Source organism: Lotus japonicus, chromosome 1 (genome assembly GCF_012489685.1).
Source record: "Lotus japonicus ecotype B-129 chromosome 1, LjGifu_v1.2".
Classification (NCBI taxonomy): Eukaryota; Viridiplantae; Streptophyta; class Magnoliopsida; order Fabales; family Fabaceae; genus Lotus; species Lotus japonicus.
Window position 1 is genome coordinate 128,881,909 of NC_080041.1, and position 16,975 is coordinate 128,898,883.

General features: G+C 35.4%; 1 protein-coding gene across 1 annotated transcript; it reads right to left on the reverse strand.

Annotated features, from left to right (window-relative positions):
* Positions 1 to 1,536: 1,536 nt before the first annotated feature.
* LOC130730628 (insulin-degrading enzyme-like 1, peroxisomal) lies at positions 1,537 to 15,557 on the reverse strand. Its single transcript, XM_057582683.1, has 26 exons — positions 15,213 to 15,557; positions 15,005 to 15,080; positions 14,428 to 14,495; positions 13,004 to 13,095; positions 12,838 to 12,911; positions 12,699 to 12,742; positions 12,017 to 12,068; positions 11,766 to 11,888; positions 11,559 to 11,671; positions 11,302 to 11,464; positions 10,833 to 10,925; positions 10,522 to 10,607; positions 9,024 to 9,110; positions 8,810 to 8,913; positions 7,808 to 7,910; positions 7,558 to 7,653; positions 7,291 to 7,480; positions 7,115 to 7,176; positions 6,495 to 6,599; positions 4,639 to 4,840; positions 4,356 to 4,564; positions 3,495 to 3,619; positions 3,361 to 3,412; positions 3,190 to 3,276; positions 2,288 to 2,410; positions 1,537 to 2,020 (listed from the first exon to the last, which is right to left on the reverse strand). The coding sequence occupies exons 1-26, from the start codon at positions 15,333 to 15,335 to the stop codon at positions 1,778 to 1,780; spliced, it is 2,895 nt and encodes a 964-aa protein (XP_057438666.1). The 5' UTR covers positions 15,336 to 15,557; the 3' UTR covers positions 1,537 to 1,777.
* Positions 15,558 to 16,975: the final 1,418 nt, after the last annotated feature.

The following is a 16,975-nucleotide window of genomic DNA, read 5'->3' on the forward strand; positions in this document are numbered from 1 at the left end:
GGCTCAAAACTTCAAAGTTATCAGTTCGGAAAACAAATTTGACAGCATTGATCCTCATGACATCCGTGACAACAAATCCTAAAGGCACGAAGTCAGATTACAGCTTTTCGACAATAAAGTTTCGAAATGTGCGACTAATGGGGTTTTGAATCAATTTTTCAGATCTTGGACAACTGAATCGCAATCGGCGATTACTGACAGAGGTTTTAGACTCATGGGAACATAAGGAACATAACCCAACCAAGAAATCAAGGAAATCGGACAATTTTAGAAAAAGCTCAAAACTGTGAGCACAGAAACGATTTCAGAAACGCAACAGAAACAGTAAACAGAGGTAGGATTCATGCTAGTTACCTCAATACCTAGAAGTAGGGACGAACTGCACGGAGATTGGTCAAGTTTTCGCGAAAATTTCTCCTCTCCTCCTCTCTCCTTGCTCGTGGCCTTGAATGGGTGAGAATGAAGAGATTTTGCTTTTTCGAGCTATTTATAGGCAGGTGAAATCGCGGGAAAATGAAAATTTCGCGATTCCGATTTTTGCAGCACGTCCACCGAGGAATTCTAAGAGAGATTCTGGCGTCAGAATTCCAGAACTCAAAACAATTACCTATGATTTGGGAAAAACGATATCTAAAATCCCAAAGGCGGTGTAAGTTAATCTGTCCCGTTAAACTACTTTTTGCTGTGATGCTCAGACGACAAAACTTCCTTCTGAAGAAAGATTGGAAATGTCGAAACAAATCTGGCAACGCGGACGGAAACTTCGTTAGAAGTCCCGAATAGAAAAAGTATTCATCCATCGCTCGAATCTAGGGTTTCGAAGCAAGGAAATTAGCGTCGTCGGACTTCCGAAAAGTGAATACTATCGTGCGTACAGTCTAGAGTTCCGAAATGAAACGCTGGTCGAAGGAAAAATAAAGAAAATCTTTAAATTTTCCAAGGATTCGAAATCTCACTTAAAACGTTGCTCTAAAGCGAAATTAGCCTATTCTAGACACGCTTGCCATAAGGCGGGTGTGCAGACGACTCGCTCTAATTCCTAAAATGACTACGCAACATTCCTCAAGCAATTCCTGAACTTTCTTCTTCATTAATGTTTCTCAAATATCAAACTCCTGTCACGCTTACACTTATTCTACGCGTGAGTCGGAAATTAGCTTGTTCTGAAAATCCAGGTCTTACAGTTATGTATCGTTAAAACAGTTTAACGAGATGGGAAGGAAACAAATTCTACCAGTACACCAGCATTTCTTACAATACAAGTGAAATCATACAGATTCACAGAGGACTAGTTTTCTTGTAAAGATTTCATTCCACTAACGAGCGAATATTAAATTTCGTGCAATTTTTTTGAGGTAACAAAGGATGTTTGTTACTGTAGAAGGTAAGCATGATGAAAGCAGAGCGATCTCAAAGAAACTTAAGTCAAGAACTCAGACATTCTATAAGTATTTCATGTCATAGTTGCGTTGCCCCCTAAAAGCATCTGTCCAAAAAATTGACAGTCTAATTACATGTTCGTCAGGCAAATAAAAATGTCTTTAAACATATAATTGTATTAAAAATGATCTGATTAAGCTGCATTATCAACCAGAAATAGGACTAGTGTTCTACGCTCATGCAAGTATTTACCCTTATGACCATTCAAATCCAAATAAACAGCACTTATGTCAGTAAACTGAAAAGGGCAACACTTAGCTCAAGCTGCTCAATATTACATGTGTGCTTTGAATGTTCTTTAAGGTGAAGAAATTTATGAACTAGGAGGACCAGCTGGCTACAATTTCATCTGCCCAGAGAGTCCTTTAAATGAACCATAAAGAGACTGTGATTTTCTAAAAGAGAAAATATTATCTATTTTAGCCAAGTGTGGTTCCGAAGCTTCAGCTTTGTATTCAGAAGAATGGAGACTCCCATGAACTCGGATACTTAAAGTCTTCTTTCGAGGTGCACCAACTTTCACATATTCATTGAAGAAGTCTATCAATTCTTGAAGAGTGAGCTGCCTTAACGCTTCAACCTGTTCCAAAGCCACACAATGTAATCAATAATTCAGCTCAAGGGAAGTGCTACCGCTAAAAACAAGCCATTAGCTTGCAACTTCGTATATTATGAGCTTCTGCACTACTTCAAGTCATTTCACCCCAATTTGAGTCCTGAATGTTCTACTGTAATGAATTTCTCCATGCCAGCCATACAGACACGAGTGTACAAACACATATACAGACAGAAACAGAAGTAGCAAATACAGGTGTATATAGAAATATAGTGGATATAATAGTCGTACCTCAAAGTCTCTCCTATCAAACCTCAAAGTCCCATCATTAATCTCCCGCCAGAAGAATGCTGATTCTTCCCTCAAGTTCTTATGTTTCTCTAATTTCATGTCTATCAAAGCATTTACATTACTCTGCATGCAAGTTCAAATGTCAGATGAATAACAGGTAATTAGTTAGGACACAATTACAATAGAAATTAGAATAAACTTGCCATAGAGAGAGGGGGGGGGGGGGGAGTGGTAGTTTTACACTAAGCATTTTGAGATCCTCATTTTGGTCAACTGGCTGTAGAAGCTTTTACTCGAGGGGGTGCTCTTGGTCCAGTGAATAGCCTACTCTGGTGTTTATCAGTGATGGTATACTATTGGTTTGCGTACTAATGGAGATCTTTGTAGTTCTTTTTCTATTATTTCTTTCTATCAATTCTTTACTAGCAACGATCACACAATCAATCATTGCCCCATTTTGGCTAGGGTTTCACCACAGCTTCGGAGAGCGAAGGAGTGGAGGATGTCAAGGAGAAGGGGTTGAAGATGGAGGCTGAGTAATCAGTAGAAATTCCAATAGGGGAGTGGAAGGGGATGGGGCTTCGTTGGTTAAGGAGGTAGGCGGCGGTTGAGAGAGGAAGGGACGACAGTGGATAGCGATTTGGCGGCGGAGGAGACAAAGAGAGTATGTATTTTTTTTTTAATTTACGACCTAGAATCAGAACCATTAATTTTTATAATTATCATATCTAATGGTTATTTTTTGACGCACCACCAGGGGACACCATCCAAGTGTCCCATATTAGACAACCCTGGCATATGTGCCAAAGATATGGGGAAGAAGTATTATGTATTCAAAGATAAGGGAACAACAATTCTAGAAAATACTATATAAAAAATATCACTAGAGCTACCAATCAAACCTTGAATTCATCATTTGTCATCTCATAAAGCTTGGTTTCAAACACCTTGAGAAATGCCTCGACTCTCTGCTCAATGTTTCCAGGAGCCTGTGAAGTAAGTGAAGTACCAGGATTTAGCAACAAGGTCGGAGATTATTAATTACTTTAGATTAGTTACACATAGGCAAATACCTTCACTGTAGATTGGATAATAAACTGAAGTCCACGTATACCACAATCATTCCTACAAATGTTCAAAACCGAAGTTAAAAACAAGTATAGTTCTTTAGTGCTAAATATGGACAGGGTGCTAGATATCAACATACCTCTGCATGAGCACAGTAATGTACCCCAGCTGCTCAACTGATCGAAGCTGATGAAAGGTTGGTTGCTTAGCAACAAGGGCAAAAAGCTGAAGTTTGACATTCAGCTTAAAATCATCTGGACCAACCTACAAAATTCTTGGGAGAGTTACAAGCAAACGGTGGCTTCAAAAATAGAATGGTAATACATTCATCAACCAAATGACAAGGCCAAAAGGTAAGAAAATACAAGTCTAAATATATAAGCAGAAAAACTGCGGATGGTGGCCTACTGTACGCAAAAGAATGAACATTCATGTAATGGAGTTTCAATACTCAGTAGGAAGGATAGTCGACTTCCAATTGGAATTGCCAAACAAACTAAGTATGTGTAACTTATGAAATGGAGAAAGCAGAAGAATGACAAAAAAGAATCGGGGATATATCCCGAAATAGAGAGACATTGGGTGTAATGGGATGACACTTTGTTGTCCACTAATTAATATCAATTAGGGTTTCTGCTATGATAATTTCTAACCATAATCCATTTTCATTACAAGATTAAGGAACCAAATTAAAGCAGTACACTGTTCTATAACAGTTTAGCTGTTTAAGGACTAGGTTCCACCAAAGTTATGCCGAATTTTTGGACAGTTTAGCTGTTTAGGTATCCATTTGGAACTTTTGTAAATATCAAAAAGAATTTACATTAAACAGGCATGATGTAATCTACTAGTTTCTCCCCTACACAATTATATATTTAGACTTACAGTTTGTACAGTCCGATTTTATATTTAGACAGATAAATGTAGTCCATTCTGAGCAGCCAAATGTATCTTAGTACAAATTAAAAAAAAAAAAACTACTAAAAACAAGCAAGTTTACCTGTATATAGTGTACAAGAGCAGAATTTTCTTCATCAGGATTAAGACATTCTGAAGGGTAAAAATAATTTATGCCACTTTCAAGCTTAACAACCCGATTTGTCAAATGTTGGGAAGGTAATAAAGGTCGGCATAGAGGTTTTGAACACTTAAAGAGAACATCTTCTATGTGCCTAACCATTGACTCTGCTTCATGACTTTCAATGTTTCCTGTACAGAAAATTTTATTTGAGATAAAAGTTCACCAACCAGAGAGAGAGATACAGAGAGAGGGGACTAAGAACCTGCTATATAACACTCTATAAAGGTTCTAGAGAGCAGCCCTGTCACAAATTTAGTAAGATCATCAACTTGAAGAATAGGCAGCACTTCCAGCTGTTCTGTCAAAGGCCAGGTCTGATCTTGTAGTATCAAAGAGAAATAGTACATGGCCTGCTGATAGGGTTGTCGGTACTTGAAATTCTGGTATTCCTTGGTTACCATTTCCTGATAAAATGGTATATTAATAAATAAATAAATAAATTGACTAAATTAAATATAAACATCTTTAATTTAAAAATTCTGCCATGGATAATTTATAAACTTAAAATTGAATGAGTTCTCATTCTTTTGTTAGCATATTTTCTTTGTATTTTTTTTTTTGAAAAGCAGCATATTTTTCAGTATGATCTAAACTAGGATATGCCACCATGAATTTAATGGATTATAGGCTGGTTTCAATTGTACGAATGTGAAGTTCTCCCCCGTTTTTTTAAATATACTATTACTTTTCAGTAGATTGATTTAATTTTAAATCTAAAGGTCCTTATACCCATTGGGATGTTTAGGTAGATTTTTATATTTTAAAAGTTTGTAGCTGAGTCTTTATGATTCAATCATCACTGTTAGAATGCCCTAACAGCATGTTTGGTTCAGAAACAAAAGTAAAACAATTGAAAACTATAGGAACCAAATTACAAACTGAGTCCTAATCTAAAAATAATAATTAATTAGGTCCTTGATTTCAATAGACTGTAAAAATTTCATAAAAGTATTCTAACAGCAAGGATCCAATTAGAAATTATAAATAAATATTTAAAAAATAAAATGACATCTTAAATACCAAAGTTGTCCACTGAGTACCCAATATCTTTATTAAATTGTACAAAATATAAAATTTTGACAAATAATAGGCAACAAATTTTTAAATAATTGATTTGTGACAAAAGCCAGGCGAATGAATCTATATTGGACTTAATGTGTCGCATATCGTATAGGCTTGATGTTAGATGACATAGGAAAGATTTTAGAGTTAAAAAGGCAACACAAAGACCAGTCAGACTTTTAGGCTTCATTTATGACAAGACTTGTAGCCTGTAGGCTATCAAGACTCAAGAGGCATCAGTCTTGTAGTTTTGTAGGCAGTAGATAACCATCAGACCTATGCCTCTTTGAATAATTCAGACAGTAGAACACAATGGTGTGTTCTGATCCATAAAAAGGAATATTGAAAAAATATAGATTAAATTGTTGAAGTACAGCGAAAATTATTCATTTTTTAATATCAAAACAATTTTACCCAAAATAAAAATTAATATTGTTGATTAGAATAGTAAACTTTTAAATAAAATGTTGAGTCTCAACTATAAAAGCTCATTTCTGAAGAAAATAAATTCAGTAGTTCAAAATTATTTATGTTTCTTAAAATAAATAACACCAAAGAGTTCTGGTAACATTTCTCACTAATAAATGCCATCAGCCTTCCCTAAAGCAAAGCACTCTGAAGAGCCTGCCAGAAGCAACAAAATTGAAGCCCAAAACACAAGTGGAAGTTCATGACCAATAAGAGGCACCAGCAACTAGCATGGGCCATCAGAGACCTCACCGACAAATATGAAATTGACGCAAAGATAGAAGATGAACAAAACAAATAGATGATTAATTACAACCATGAATTGCCACATGGCATGTAATGGCAATTCCTATATGATGGATAATAGATTTAAACTTTTCTAAAGGAAGAAAGTAATTGTCAATGTTTGATGGAAAAAGACAAGTAAAGAAGAGAAGAAACTACCAAAAATCACCAATGCCCCATGGTATGTAATATAAGCATTAACTCAATCCTGAAAGAGCAAGGGGAGAAGAACTTCCATAGTACCTTGATAACAGAGAACCTGTCAGCTTTCACGCTGAATGTTGAAATCTTTTCAAGTATAGTTTCAAGTAGGATCCTTAATTTGTGATTATAACCAAAGAGAGTCACCTGAAAAATAAAATAGCATTTTAATGATGAGAATGGAAATAATACCCTCATTCAAAGACAGAGTGGGTTCCTCTGTTTCTTACTTCCATTTATACACATGAACAAATTTTATTAAATAACACAGCTAAAGAGATAGCACTTACTCGAAAGTTTAAGAAACAGTAAAGAGTTTATAGATAGATAAGCTCCAAGTTCATAATAGTGAGGGAAAGAGTCCTTATAGATTTTATGTGAACATTGTCCCTCCTTGATTTCATAGTCAATTTAACGATCTTATTTTTCTTTCAGTGTCCCAATTATGCATTTTAAATGATGTTTAGTGTCTCAATCGATCATAAAAAATAAAGATTTATACATAAGTATATTTATATTATTTGCACTTCGATATCACTGTAGACCATCTTTCTCTTTATATTTGAAATAGACTAAACATATCGTTGCTTACAGTACAGACTGACAGTTACTGATCTAATGTGGAAATTGCAATCTCGAACTAAATCATATTAACCCAATACCTGGAAACCACCATCCGTTTGATTTATGCTATAATATAAACCAGCAACCTGAGCATAATAAGCTGAAAAATGAAATACAGTAAACACTTCATTAATATACATTTAGCAAGTGAAAAGACACATTAATGTCGAAATGATTTAAAATAAAACAATATTGCTTAAAATTAGCGACCTACCATATTCATTCAAGTAATCCATCAATAACTGTGTGAAAATGTGTGTGAGAACTTCAGCCTCAGGAGAGCTCCCAGCATATGGACAATTAAAATCAATCTTTACATAAGCCTTGGGAGTGGAAAACAATGTATCTGGCTTGTACCATAATGTTGAATAAGTTGACCTGCTTAACAAAACAGGAATTTTTACCTGTTTCAAAATATAAATTTATCAGGACACTCATGCTGACAATCATAGATACTAGGAAAGTGAAAATTATGTCTTACTTTCTCTTGTGCAAATTTAAGTGACAAGTCAGTCGGAATGAATTTGTTAGGAGCTGGAAGATGCATATTTTCATCAGGAGCGGAAAGCACCCATCCCTGCAAATACAAGTATATATATGACTATCAAGTTCCATTGTTTCATGACAGTTTCACTATATAACGTCTAGACAAAACAAACTCCAAATGGGAAACAACTTAAAGTAAACATCCAGTCCAAAAATCAAGCATAACTGTTCATAAAATCACAGACCTCAATAGAAGAGGCAGTAATCTTTTCAATGGAATATACAGTTCCATACCAAGGCTCCACCTTATCAGTATGCCCTTCAAAATTTTTTGACTCCCAAAAGATTCTGCATAACAGAGAATGGGTTAGCTTAACTGCAATCATGACAAATTGACAAGTTACAGCCGACAATACAAAAGTCCAAATAATAATAAGAGACAACCCCCTCCCCCCCAAAAAAAAGCTAACTTTCTGCAAGTAACTTAAACATGAATCAACAAGCAGTAATTTAAACTCCAGGATTTAGCTGATAGGTTTCTTAAGCTCCAAATACAGGATAAATTTCTCTACAAGCACCTTAAGTGCAACAAGAGCGACACGATGCATATGATATGCTCAGTCTGCCACAACGATAGCCAATAATGCTATCTACTCTTCACTTTTCAGTTCCATGCATGTTTACTGAGACCATTTTTTTTTCAATAACCTCTATCAAAACCAAACTCAATCATGCTCCCTAGAACACAATCTTCGCTAGCAGGATCAAGCTTAAACACCGTTTTTTTTAGATTTCTTTAAAAATAGAAAAGGTTATGGCAAAGCACCTGCCTGAATCCACATCCATTAGTTATTGACTATTAAATTTTCATATTTTTTTACCAAATAAATACATATTTACTTATCTCTCCAACATTTGAGTGGATATGGAAAATTCACATAAAATGCTAACATAATCCTCTGACAGGGAGAAAAAAATAAGTTAGACTTGTATTACATGAAATGCTTCAATCAAATGAAAAGTTGCAGGCCAGTACACAAGATCTAATTAGAGTCTTGCAAACCAAATAAAGAAGCAATATTATATGACAAATTTTGCTACACATAAAACCACTAATGAACCTCCACCTAAAACTTTAATCAATTGATTTCTCCCCCTTTAGGTGAGATAACCACTTAAGCTTTTTAGAGGGTTGATCCTTCACGTTCTTCATATAAATAAACTCATAGCTTTGTTAGTACACTAACCGAACATTGTTTGAAGAAAGCTGATCTAGTATCAATTGGATGACACTTGGGCAGAACTTAGAAGGCAAGGATGATCCTGTCAACCAATCTTTTGCAGGATAAAACTGTAAAACTAAAAAGATCCATTAATAATATGAATACCATCAAGGGAATTTCATGTAAATAACATAAAATCTATTGAGGAGTCATTTATCATAAGAAAAGGATAGAGTACCTGCATATTTGATGCAACATTGACGACATAATCACTAGGAGGAATTTTGTCCTGATAGTGAAACTTAGTCTCACAAACCGCTGAAAGCTTCATAACACAGGAAATTGCATTAGAATCTGATGAAACCAGATGTGCAGAGAGAGAAGAGAAACCGATACCAAACTTAATGTTAAGTGTTCAACAGTTTGACCTAAAGCAAACTATGAGCTTAGTACCACATGTGAAACATAGATGGAATTCACTACTATCATCGAAGATAGCAATTTCAAGTAGTACCAACTAAACAGTGGCACCATATCAAAGCCAAACCAAATACAAGCCACTTTTAATACTTCATAACAAATTCTTTAACAATCTTACAATCATTATTAGCAAGTGATTATTTAAGAACCTTTAATTTGAAAAAGAGATTTTAAATTTATTGATACAAGAGAAAAATAAACTACATGGTTTGAAAAAAAATATTGAGGAATTAAAATTATAAAAAAAATGTAGAAAATATCCCATAAATCATTATTATATCTTAAGAATATCTTAGATGATATCTTAGAATGGTTTCCATAATTTGCTATGTTTCAGGATTTGTTTCCTAATTTAGTACTGCCACAAATAGATAATGCTCTCTGTTTTGCAGAACATAATTGCACAACGTAGAATAATAATATATTCTGTTACTCAGAACAGTTCTCTATTTTCCTAAATACTTAATTCCCTACTGTCAACATGGTTTTCAACTTGTATCATCCTCCATGACTTGTCTTCTCACTATTCCATTCCCAAGTTTCATAAAATGTAGAATTCTCTTGTTTGCATTCCTTCATTTGCAGTTTTTCTGATTTTTTTTAAATGTAGGATTCTTTTGTTTGGACTCCTTCGTTTGCAGTTTTTCTGTGTTTGTTGGTCTTCTATTACGTCAAAGTTCTTTCTCCCCCATCAGGCTTGACATATTTGGGTCGTTGCTTTGTATTCTTCATGGTGTTTACTTCTAGTATGTTGTCATCTAACATGACTCTTTTCCAATGCTAGCATAGCATTGAGAGAAAGAAAGTCGGAAGGGCTTTTGTCATCTCTTCCTTTTTGCCATCCTGAATTATACCAGCAGTAACTTCTCCAACCAACAGCCATTCCAGTGGTGACTTCTCTAGACACAACTAATAGTCTCATGTTTTCGTGGGCTTAGTGCATAGGGCAAACTAAATTATTCACCAAGCATCAAAAACTTGACATCACTCACCCCTTTTTTCATTTTTTGCCAGTCTTTGATTTTTTGCTTATTGGCAGTTTTCATGCTTTATTAGTTTATTTGTGAAAAAATTATTAAAAAAGTCAAGATGGATTACTTGAAAAGATGATGGGATGGAGACTCCTTAAAATTATGCATACAGAAAAAATTGTACACACGCTCAACATTAAATTTAAGCACAAATCGATTAATTAATAAAGATTTGTTAGGGCTCTAACAAAAATAATAACCATATTACGAAACTAATATCCATACCTCTTCAAATATCCATTTGCAAACACCAGACTGTTGTAGAAGCTCTATGTATTTGAACAACAACCCAATGATATCTTGCATGTGATCTACAAGTCCAAGCCAAAAGTAACAATGAATTCATAGAAACAATAAGCAAATACATTACAGAGCTTGAATTTAATTAAAAAATAATTGAAAAACAGTAAGAGTTATGTAATGTCTTCCATGGTTCTTGTCATGATCATGCTTCATGCTTATAACTTAACATAGTTCACATTTTGAAAGGGGAGATGTGCAAAAAATGAGAAATAAGAGAGGAAGAGAAATCTAACCATGACCAGCATCAGTAAGATCAATCCCAACTTTAAAAAAAGCAAATTCCAAACTCCAATCTGATTCACCTGCAGACAAGCCCGTAGCCCATCCTGCAAATTGAATTTATTTTTTTGGGTAAAATGAGACAACTCATAATGCATCAAAGCTACAATATGCCTAGCAGAAAGTGTGAGAAAAACAGGGACTCGGACTGCAGAGGACCATATGTATATTCATGATGAAGGTAACTGAAGACAGTTGAAAGGACTTGCAATCCATTATTTCAAGAATAGTGGGTCTTCAAAATGGCTGACTCGAAGCAGGAAGAAAATAGATGCGAAAGAGAAATAATTTTTCTGGAAGCACTAACCGTTCAGGTAACTTTAATAATACACTGCAAATAGAGTTGTGCATACACATAACAACTCAAGTGAAATACCCGAGGAAAATTGATAGTGAAATGTGCAACGGATGTATAGTACCCACCCAATTTTTTCAAAATGTAATATAAAGACCCCTCTCCTTCATGGCCAATAAGATGACCAAGATACTTGCATGGCCCTTCAGCGTAATAACGAATTTCAGGGGTTACTGGCCAAGCAATTCTCAATTTATGACCTTGTTTTATTGGGACAGTCTTGACGAGAATCTAAAAGAGAAAGCCAAAATGGGACATACATTAGAATTAATGCTGAAGGAGTTAGTTAGAATTTACTATTGAATCACAAGTAGAAAATGTAAACCTGCAAATGCTCTGAATTGCATGGCTGACCAGAAATTCGAAAAGAACCTCTGTTAGTGTTTCTAATATCCTGGAACTTTTCTTCGACAAGGTTTTGAATTTTATCGAGGCTTTCTGAAAATATCCATGCACAAGTAATTGTATTGCGGCAAATTAAAATAAAAAATAATCAGTTGAACCAGTATGCTGTAAAAAATATATATCTCACCATTTGAGTATACAACTAGATGCATTAGATTGGCAGAATAGTTTTCGTCATAGAATTTGATTAGCTCATTCCTTGTGTCTAATCCTTTTGCTTTTGGTCGAATTTCCAAGGTGTCCCAGTTACCTAATAAACATATTTCAGACCACAAAGAGGAATGTTATGATGGAAAAAGATTACTGACCAAATCAAAATATTTCAGAGCACTAACATATTTTAGAGTTTTAAGAAAAATAAATCAATCAATCACTGACCTGTGCTAAATTTATGATATGGATGATCTTCAGCACTGAGATGCTTTTGAAGCTATATTCAAATTGTAATGTTCCATAAGGGAAAAGAAATAGTAAGAGATTATAAATATTTGTCCTGAAGGGGTTAAAAAACAACTTGTGATACCAGTAAAAACAACTTGCGAAACCAGTAAATCACCAAAATACACATTGAAGAAAAAACCAAAACTTGAGGAGGATAAACAAAAGCAGAAAAAAGGAAAATCTCAACAAAGTGGATCCTTAAAGCAAGAATATTGACAAAATAAAATTGTAACTAGTGAAAGACTGCCTCACATGCTGAGCTGTTTAATTAATGGAGTGCAGTTAAAGTATCAGAACAAACAAGTGCTTGCAAAGACTTGAATTGAATAATCATGTCCGGCAGTTAATTGCGCAAAATGAGCTATTTACAGCTTTGAAAATGAATCTAGAGCATTTTAGACCAGTCTAGCGTCTAAGGGCTAGATGGATAGTTGGATACATAAAAGGTCATGAATATTAAAACTACATTCCATCCTGAAAAAAATACAGAGCATTTGCTCCATGTTTTATTGGAAAATCTTATTCACAACAACAACAACAAAAAATTGAATCCTCTTTTAAAACAACCAACTATAACACAGAACCCACAAAAATCTATCATAAAAGCGATAACAGATACCTGGTTCATTCTCCATGCATCAGATAACAAATTTTGCTGGTTTTCTGAAAGAAACAGAGCAGAGGAAATTATACATGTAATGTAAGAAACAAGGGAAATAAACCAGAGACATCGAACAAAATAAAAAAGATTAGCTAACCAGAGTCAACAGCTTTAATTTCCCTCATGGTGGCATCAGCAGACATCAATGGTTTAGTGAAGAACTGAGCAAATCTGGAAGATAAACCATACCCCAAACTCAGGATTTCTACAATGCTATTTTGCACAAGGGGAAAAAGAAAAGAAACCATAAAAGCAGGATCTACCTATCCAGAGCCTCTTCAAAGCCATCTGTGTTAACATCAAAGAAATAATTGGTGTGCTCAGAAGATGTATAAGCATTGGTGCTTCCTCCGTGCTGTGTCAAGAAAGAAGACCGCCACGATGACCAAACAAATGTAAGAAAACAATCAAATATTTTGACTCTCTAAACTCCAATTGAAATAATGTGAAAAGATAAAAAATAAAAAAGCCTTGAAACATGGACACTCGGATGGATTCAAACAGCAAGTTCTTAATAGATCAAGAAGAACCTTGTTCAAATCCTGTGAAGAACCAAGCTACCTTGCTATAAGAATTCAATGGTACAAAATTTGAAATGCACTAAGAATGCTGGAGGCATGGAATGTTTACATGAAAACAAAGAAACGGTCAATTTGAGGGGTACTCTAATGTAGATTGGGCTGGTTTGCCCATTGATAGGAGGTCAACTTCAAAATACTTTTTTTTTCTTATTTGTGGTAGCCTTGTATTTTGAAAAGGTAAGAAACAGGATGTGATTAATATAGCAAATGTGGAGGCTGAATATTGAGGACCCTTGTAAATTTATATGGGTAAAGTAAAAATATTAATTTGATTCTTTTCGGTTGATTATGTGTGTTTAATATTTTGAATTGCAGTTAAAATTTACTTCTATGCTGATTTCTCAGGTGTCACTCTTGCTCATAGATTCAACCGAACAACCCGCAACCAGAAAGGGGTGACCGAACGGGTGCCTTCAAAGATTCAACTAGGTACGGACTAACACAATTCTATTCTTTTCATGAGAGGACCAAGAATATGAAATTTGATTGTCGCTTTGTACTTGAAAAGTTCTTTTCACGAAAACCAGAGTTTGTTAATTGCTTAATTCTAGTAATCAGCAGATATCCATACAAAAACTCTGGGGTCCTCAAAGCCCCTTTATTTATTACAAAAAATTAGTGCAAATGATATGATATGCAAGCTCCAACTTGAGAGATAGTATTCATAAGTATCTCTCATTTAGGGAAAATATCTCCCAACTAGGGGTTGTATATATGCTGCTAACAATTACGATTTGATTTGCATATTTTCTGAATGTTCCTTGTTTTCCTAGTTTCCTGAAATTAGAGATTGCAAAACAAGTTCTATATACTCAGTCATGCTGCTGGGGATTTCGTTAGGCAATTCTGTAATCTTCTCTCCCATTTCAGGCAATGCTTTCTAGAAAAATTTGAACAGTGACTAACATCCTACTCACAAGTATCATTAAGTTCAAGATGCATGTTCTCCTTCAACATCATATCTTCATAGAATTATGGATGATATAATTGAAGGGCAGAAATATATAGGATGAAAGTGCTAAAAATTCCAGCGACAATTTTCATGCAGAATTGTAAGAAAAACCTATTGCATCTAAAAAGGGGACGGACACCTGAAATTACAGTACCTCAGTAATGTACTTGGAGTAGCTATCTTCCACTGGGTACTTCTCACTGGCATAAAACAGCATGTGCTCTGTCGCAAAAAAATAAAAACACATGACAATAGTAAAATCTTTGAAATAGACTTCAACCGAAAAAATAAAAAAATTGAAATGGATCAACATTATGCACCCCACCCTAGTAATCTTTCTTAAGATACAAAATATAAATTCGGTATAAATAAATAATAATGTCCAAAGATAAGAACTAAATTCTTTTCATTTTGTTCCTAACTGCACTGCACGAATGGCTAGGTCCCCGAAATGAACATCGCGATCAGCTAGTGCCTCAATTAATAAGTCCTTTTTGGAAGTCCACATTTTTCATATAACAGATTCTACACTATGATTATGCTTTCACTCAAATCCTAAATCCCCTTCCCTTTCCCTAATCTCTAATATAACATAGTTATCTAGTACCAGAGTGATTGTTGAAGTGCACATGAATCTTGAAACAAAGAGTCCTCTCCAAATTAACACCAAAATTATCAAAATTCTACAGTAACAGAACAATAGCATGCATCATGTGAAGTATAAAACACACCTAGGAAATGCGCGAGGCCTTCGAGACCAGCAGGATCACTGAAGGAACCAACACCAACGTTCATGGAAGCAGCACACTTCAACAAAGAAACAAAAAATTCACAAAATCAGAGAAAAAGAAGCATATAGGTAAGCGATTGAATCAAAATTGAAAGAGTGAGTGTGTTAATCGAAATTCGAAAGCGGAAATCGGAGAAAGGGGGAAAAACCTTATCGGTATCGGGATCGCTGATGAGGAGAACTTGGAGGGAGTTGGGAAGAACGATCCTTCTGTAATCTCGCTTGTCGATGCGAGCCTTGAGAATCTCTGAATCTTCCTTTCCCACCGCCATTTTTGTGTTCGCACACGAGTTCACAGTGTTCAGAGAGAGAGAGAGAGAGAGAGAGAGGATTGGGGAAAGGTTGTTACAGTGTTCGTTCGTTCTTATCTTCTCTGCTCCAGCTTCTTCATAAGGTGTTGTTCATGTTCAATGCCTGGGTTAAAACTTTGACTTGTAAAAGTAAAACCAAAGGAAAATAATAATGAGTCACACCAAAATTTCACATATTAGGATGTGAAAATTCAGAGTGACATTTGAGGAAGAGAATTGAGAAAAATGAGCCATATGATATGTAGTGTGATTGATAAATCATAAAAGAGATAAGGACAGAAAATCGATGGAAATTGAATGGAAGGAAAATTGGCAATATGAACTATGAAGTGGCATGTTGGAAAAAAAGTGAGAGAAAAGAAAATGAAATGAAAGAAGGAGGAGGAAAGAAAGAGAATAGAGAGAAATGAGGTTTTTTTTTTTTTTTTTGCTTAATACATCAGAAGGCCCCTGTAATTGTAAAGGGAATCAAATTCAGGGCCTAAAAAATTTTTGCATCAAATTGGGTCCTTAGAAATTTTTTTTTAATTCAGTTAAGGCCAAAGTGTGCAAGCAGACTATTTTATCCCAATCATCAATTCCACGTGGCTTTTATTATTATTTTTTAATTACAAAAATAATAAAAAATTATTTTTATTTCCAGCTCAATTAAATAATCAGAAAAAAAATTAAAAACTTAATAAATCAATCCAGCCCTAATTAACTCATCTAACCCCAAAATTTATTTTCCACCCACATCTTCATCTTCATTCTGTTCATCTTCCACTTCCTCTTCTTCCATCAAACCCAGCAATCCAGAACCACCACCACCTCCTCTTCTCTCTTCCATCAATCCCTAATCTAAACGGAGGATTTCTTTAACAAAAGCACAAGAAAACCCCTCCTCCACTATCGAAGCTTCATCACAGCCAAGCTCCAATTCCATCTTTCCTTTGCAGCAACCCACGGTAGAGAGAAGCAGAAACAGCAGAGGCAAGGGTTTCTCGTAGATCCAAAGTTTACGGTTGCATCTCCAATCTTTACCCTAAACCCAGCAACACAACAACCTTACAACCTTCATGAACACAGACAGACAGCCTCCACCACCACAACCCACAACCTTCACCCTTTCTACAGAGCCCAGAAAAACAGACAAGAGAAGGAGAAGGAGGGATCTAGGGAAAGAGATCGAGAGAGACAGAGAACCCCCGATAGAAACCTCACACCCCAACCTCCATCGAGATCGAGACGGAGGGGGGATGGAGAGGCGCGGTGCGAGGAGCCGAGAGACAGCGAAGCGAGATCGAGAGACGGTGGACCACCACCATGCCTTGCACCTTCCACCGCAAACTCCAGAACCCACCTTTGCTTTGGGTTTTTTGAGATTGGTTGTTGTTCTTGGTGATGGAGGAGGAAGGAGAGATTGAGTATTGTCTGGGTATTTTTGGTTTCTTGCTGGAATTTTATTTTTGGTTGTTGTTCTTAGTGATGGAGGAGGAAGGAGAACTTGGTTTCTTGTCTGGGTTCAATTTGGGGATGGGGAAGTTTTGTAATTGGGTTCAATTTGGGGATGAAAGGATTTAATCAGGGATTGGTTATAATTAGATTATTAGGTTAGTTTA

Excerpts from the sequence above, each read along its gene's own strand:
- LOC130730628 (XM_057582683.1), bottom strand. The coding sequence starts at position 15,335 with ATGGCGGTGGGAAAGGAAGATTCAGAGATTCTCAAGGCTCGCATCGAC. Across the intron at positions 10,608-10,832 it reads TCTTACTGATGCTGGTCATG|ATCACATGCAAGATATCATT; the intron begins GTTAGATTTCTC and ends TTGGACTTGTAG. Across the intron at positions 9,111-10,521 it reads GCAAATGGATATTTGAAGAG|CTTTCAGCGGTTTGTGAGAC; the intron begins GTATGGATATTA and ends TGTGTTATGAAG.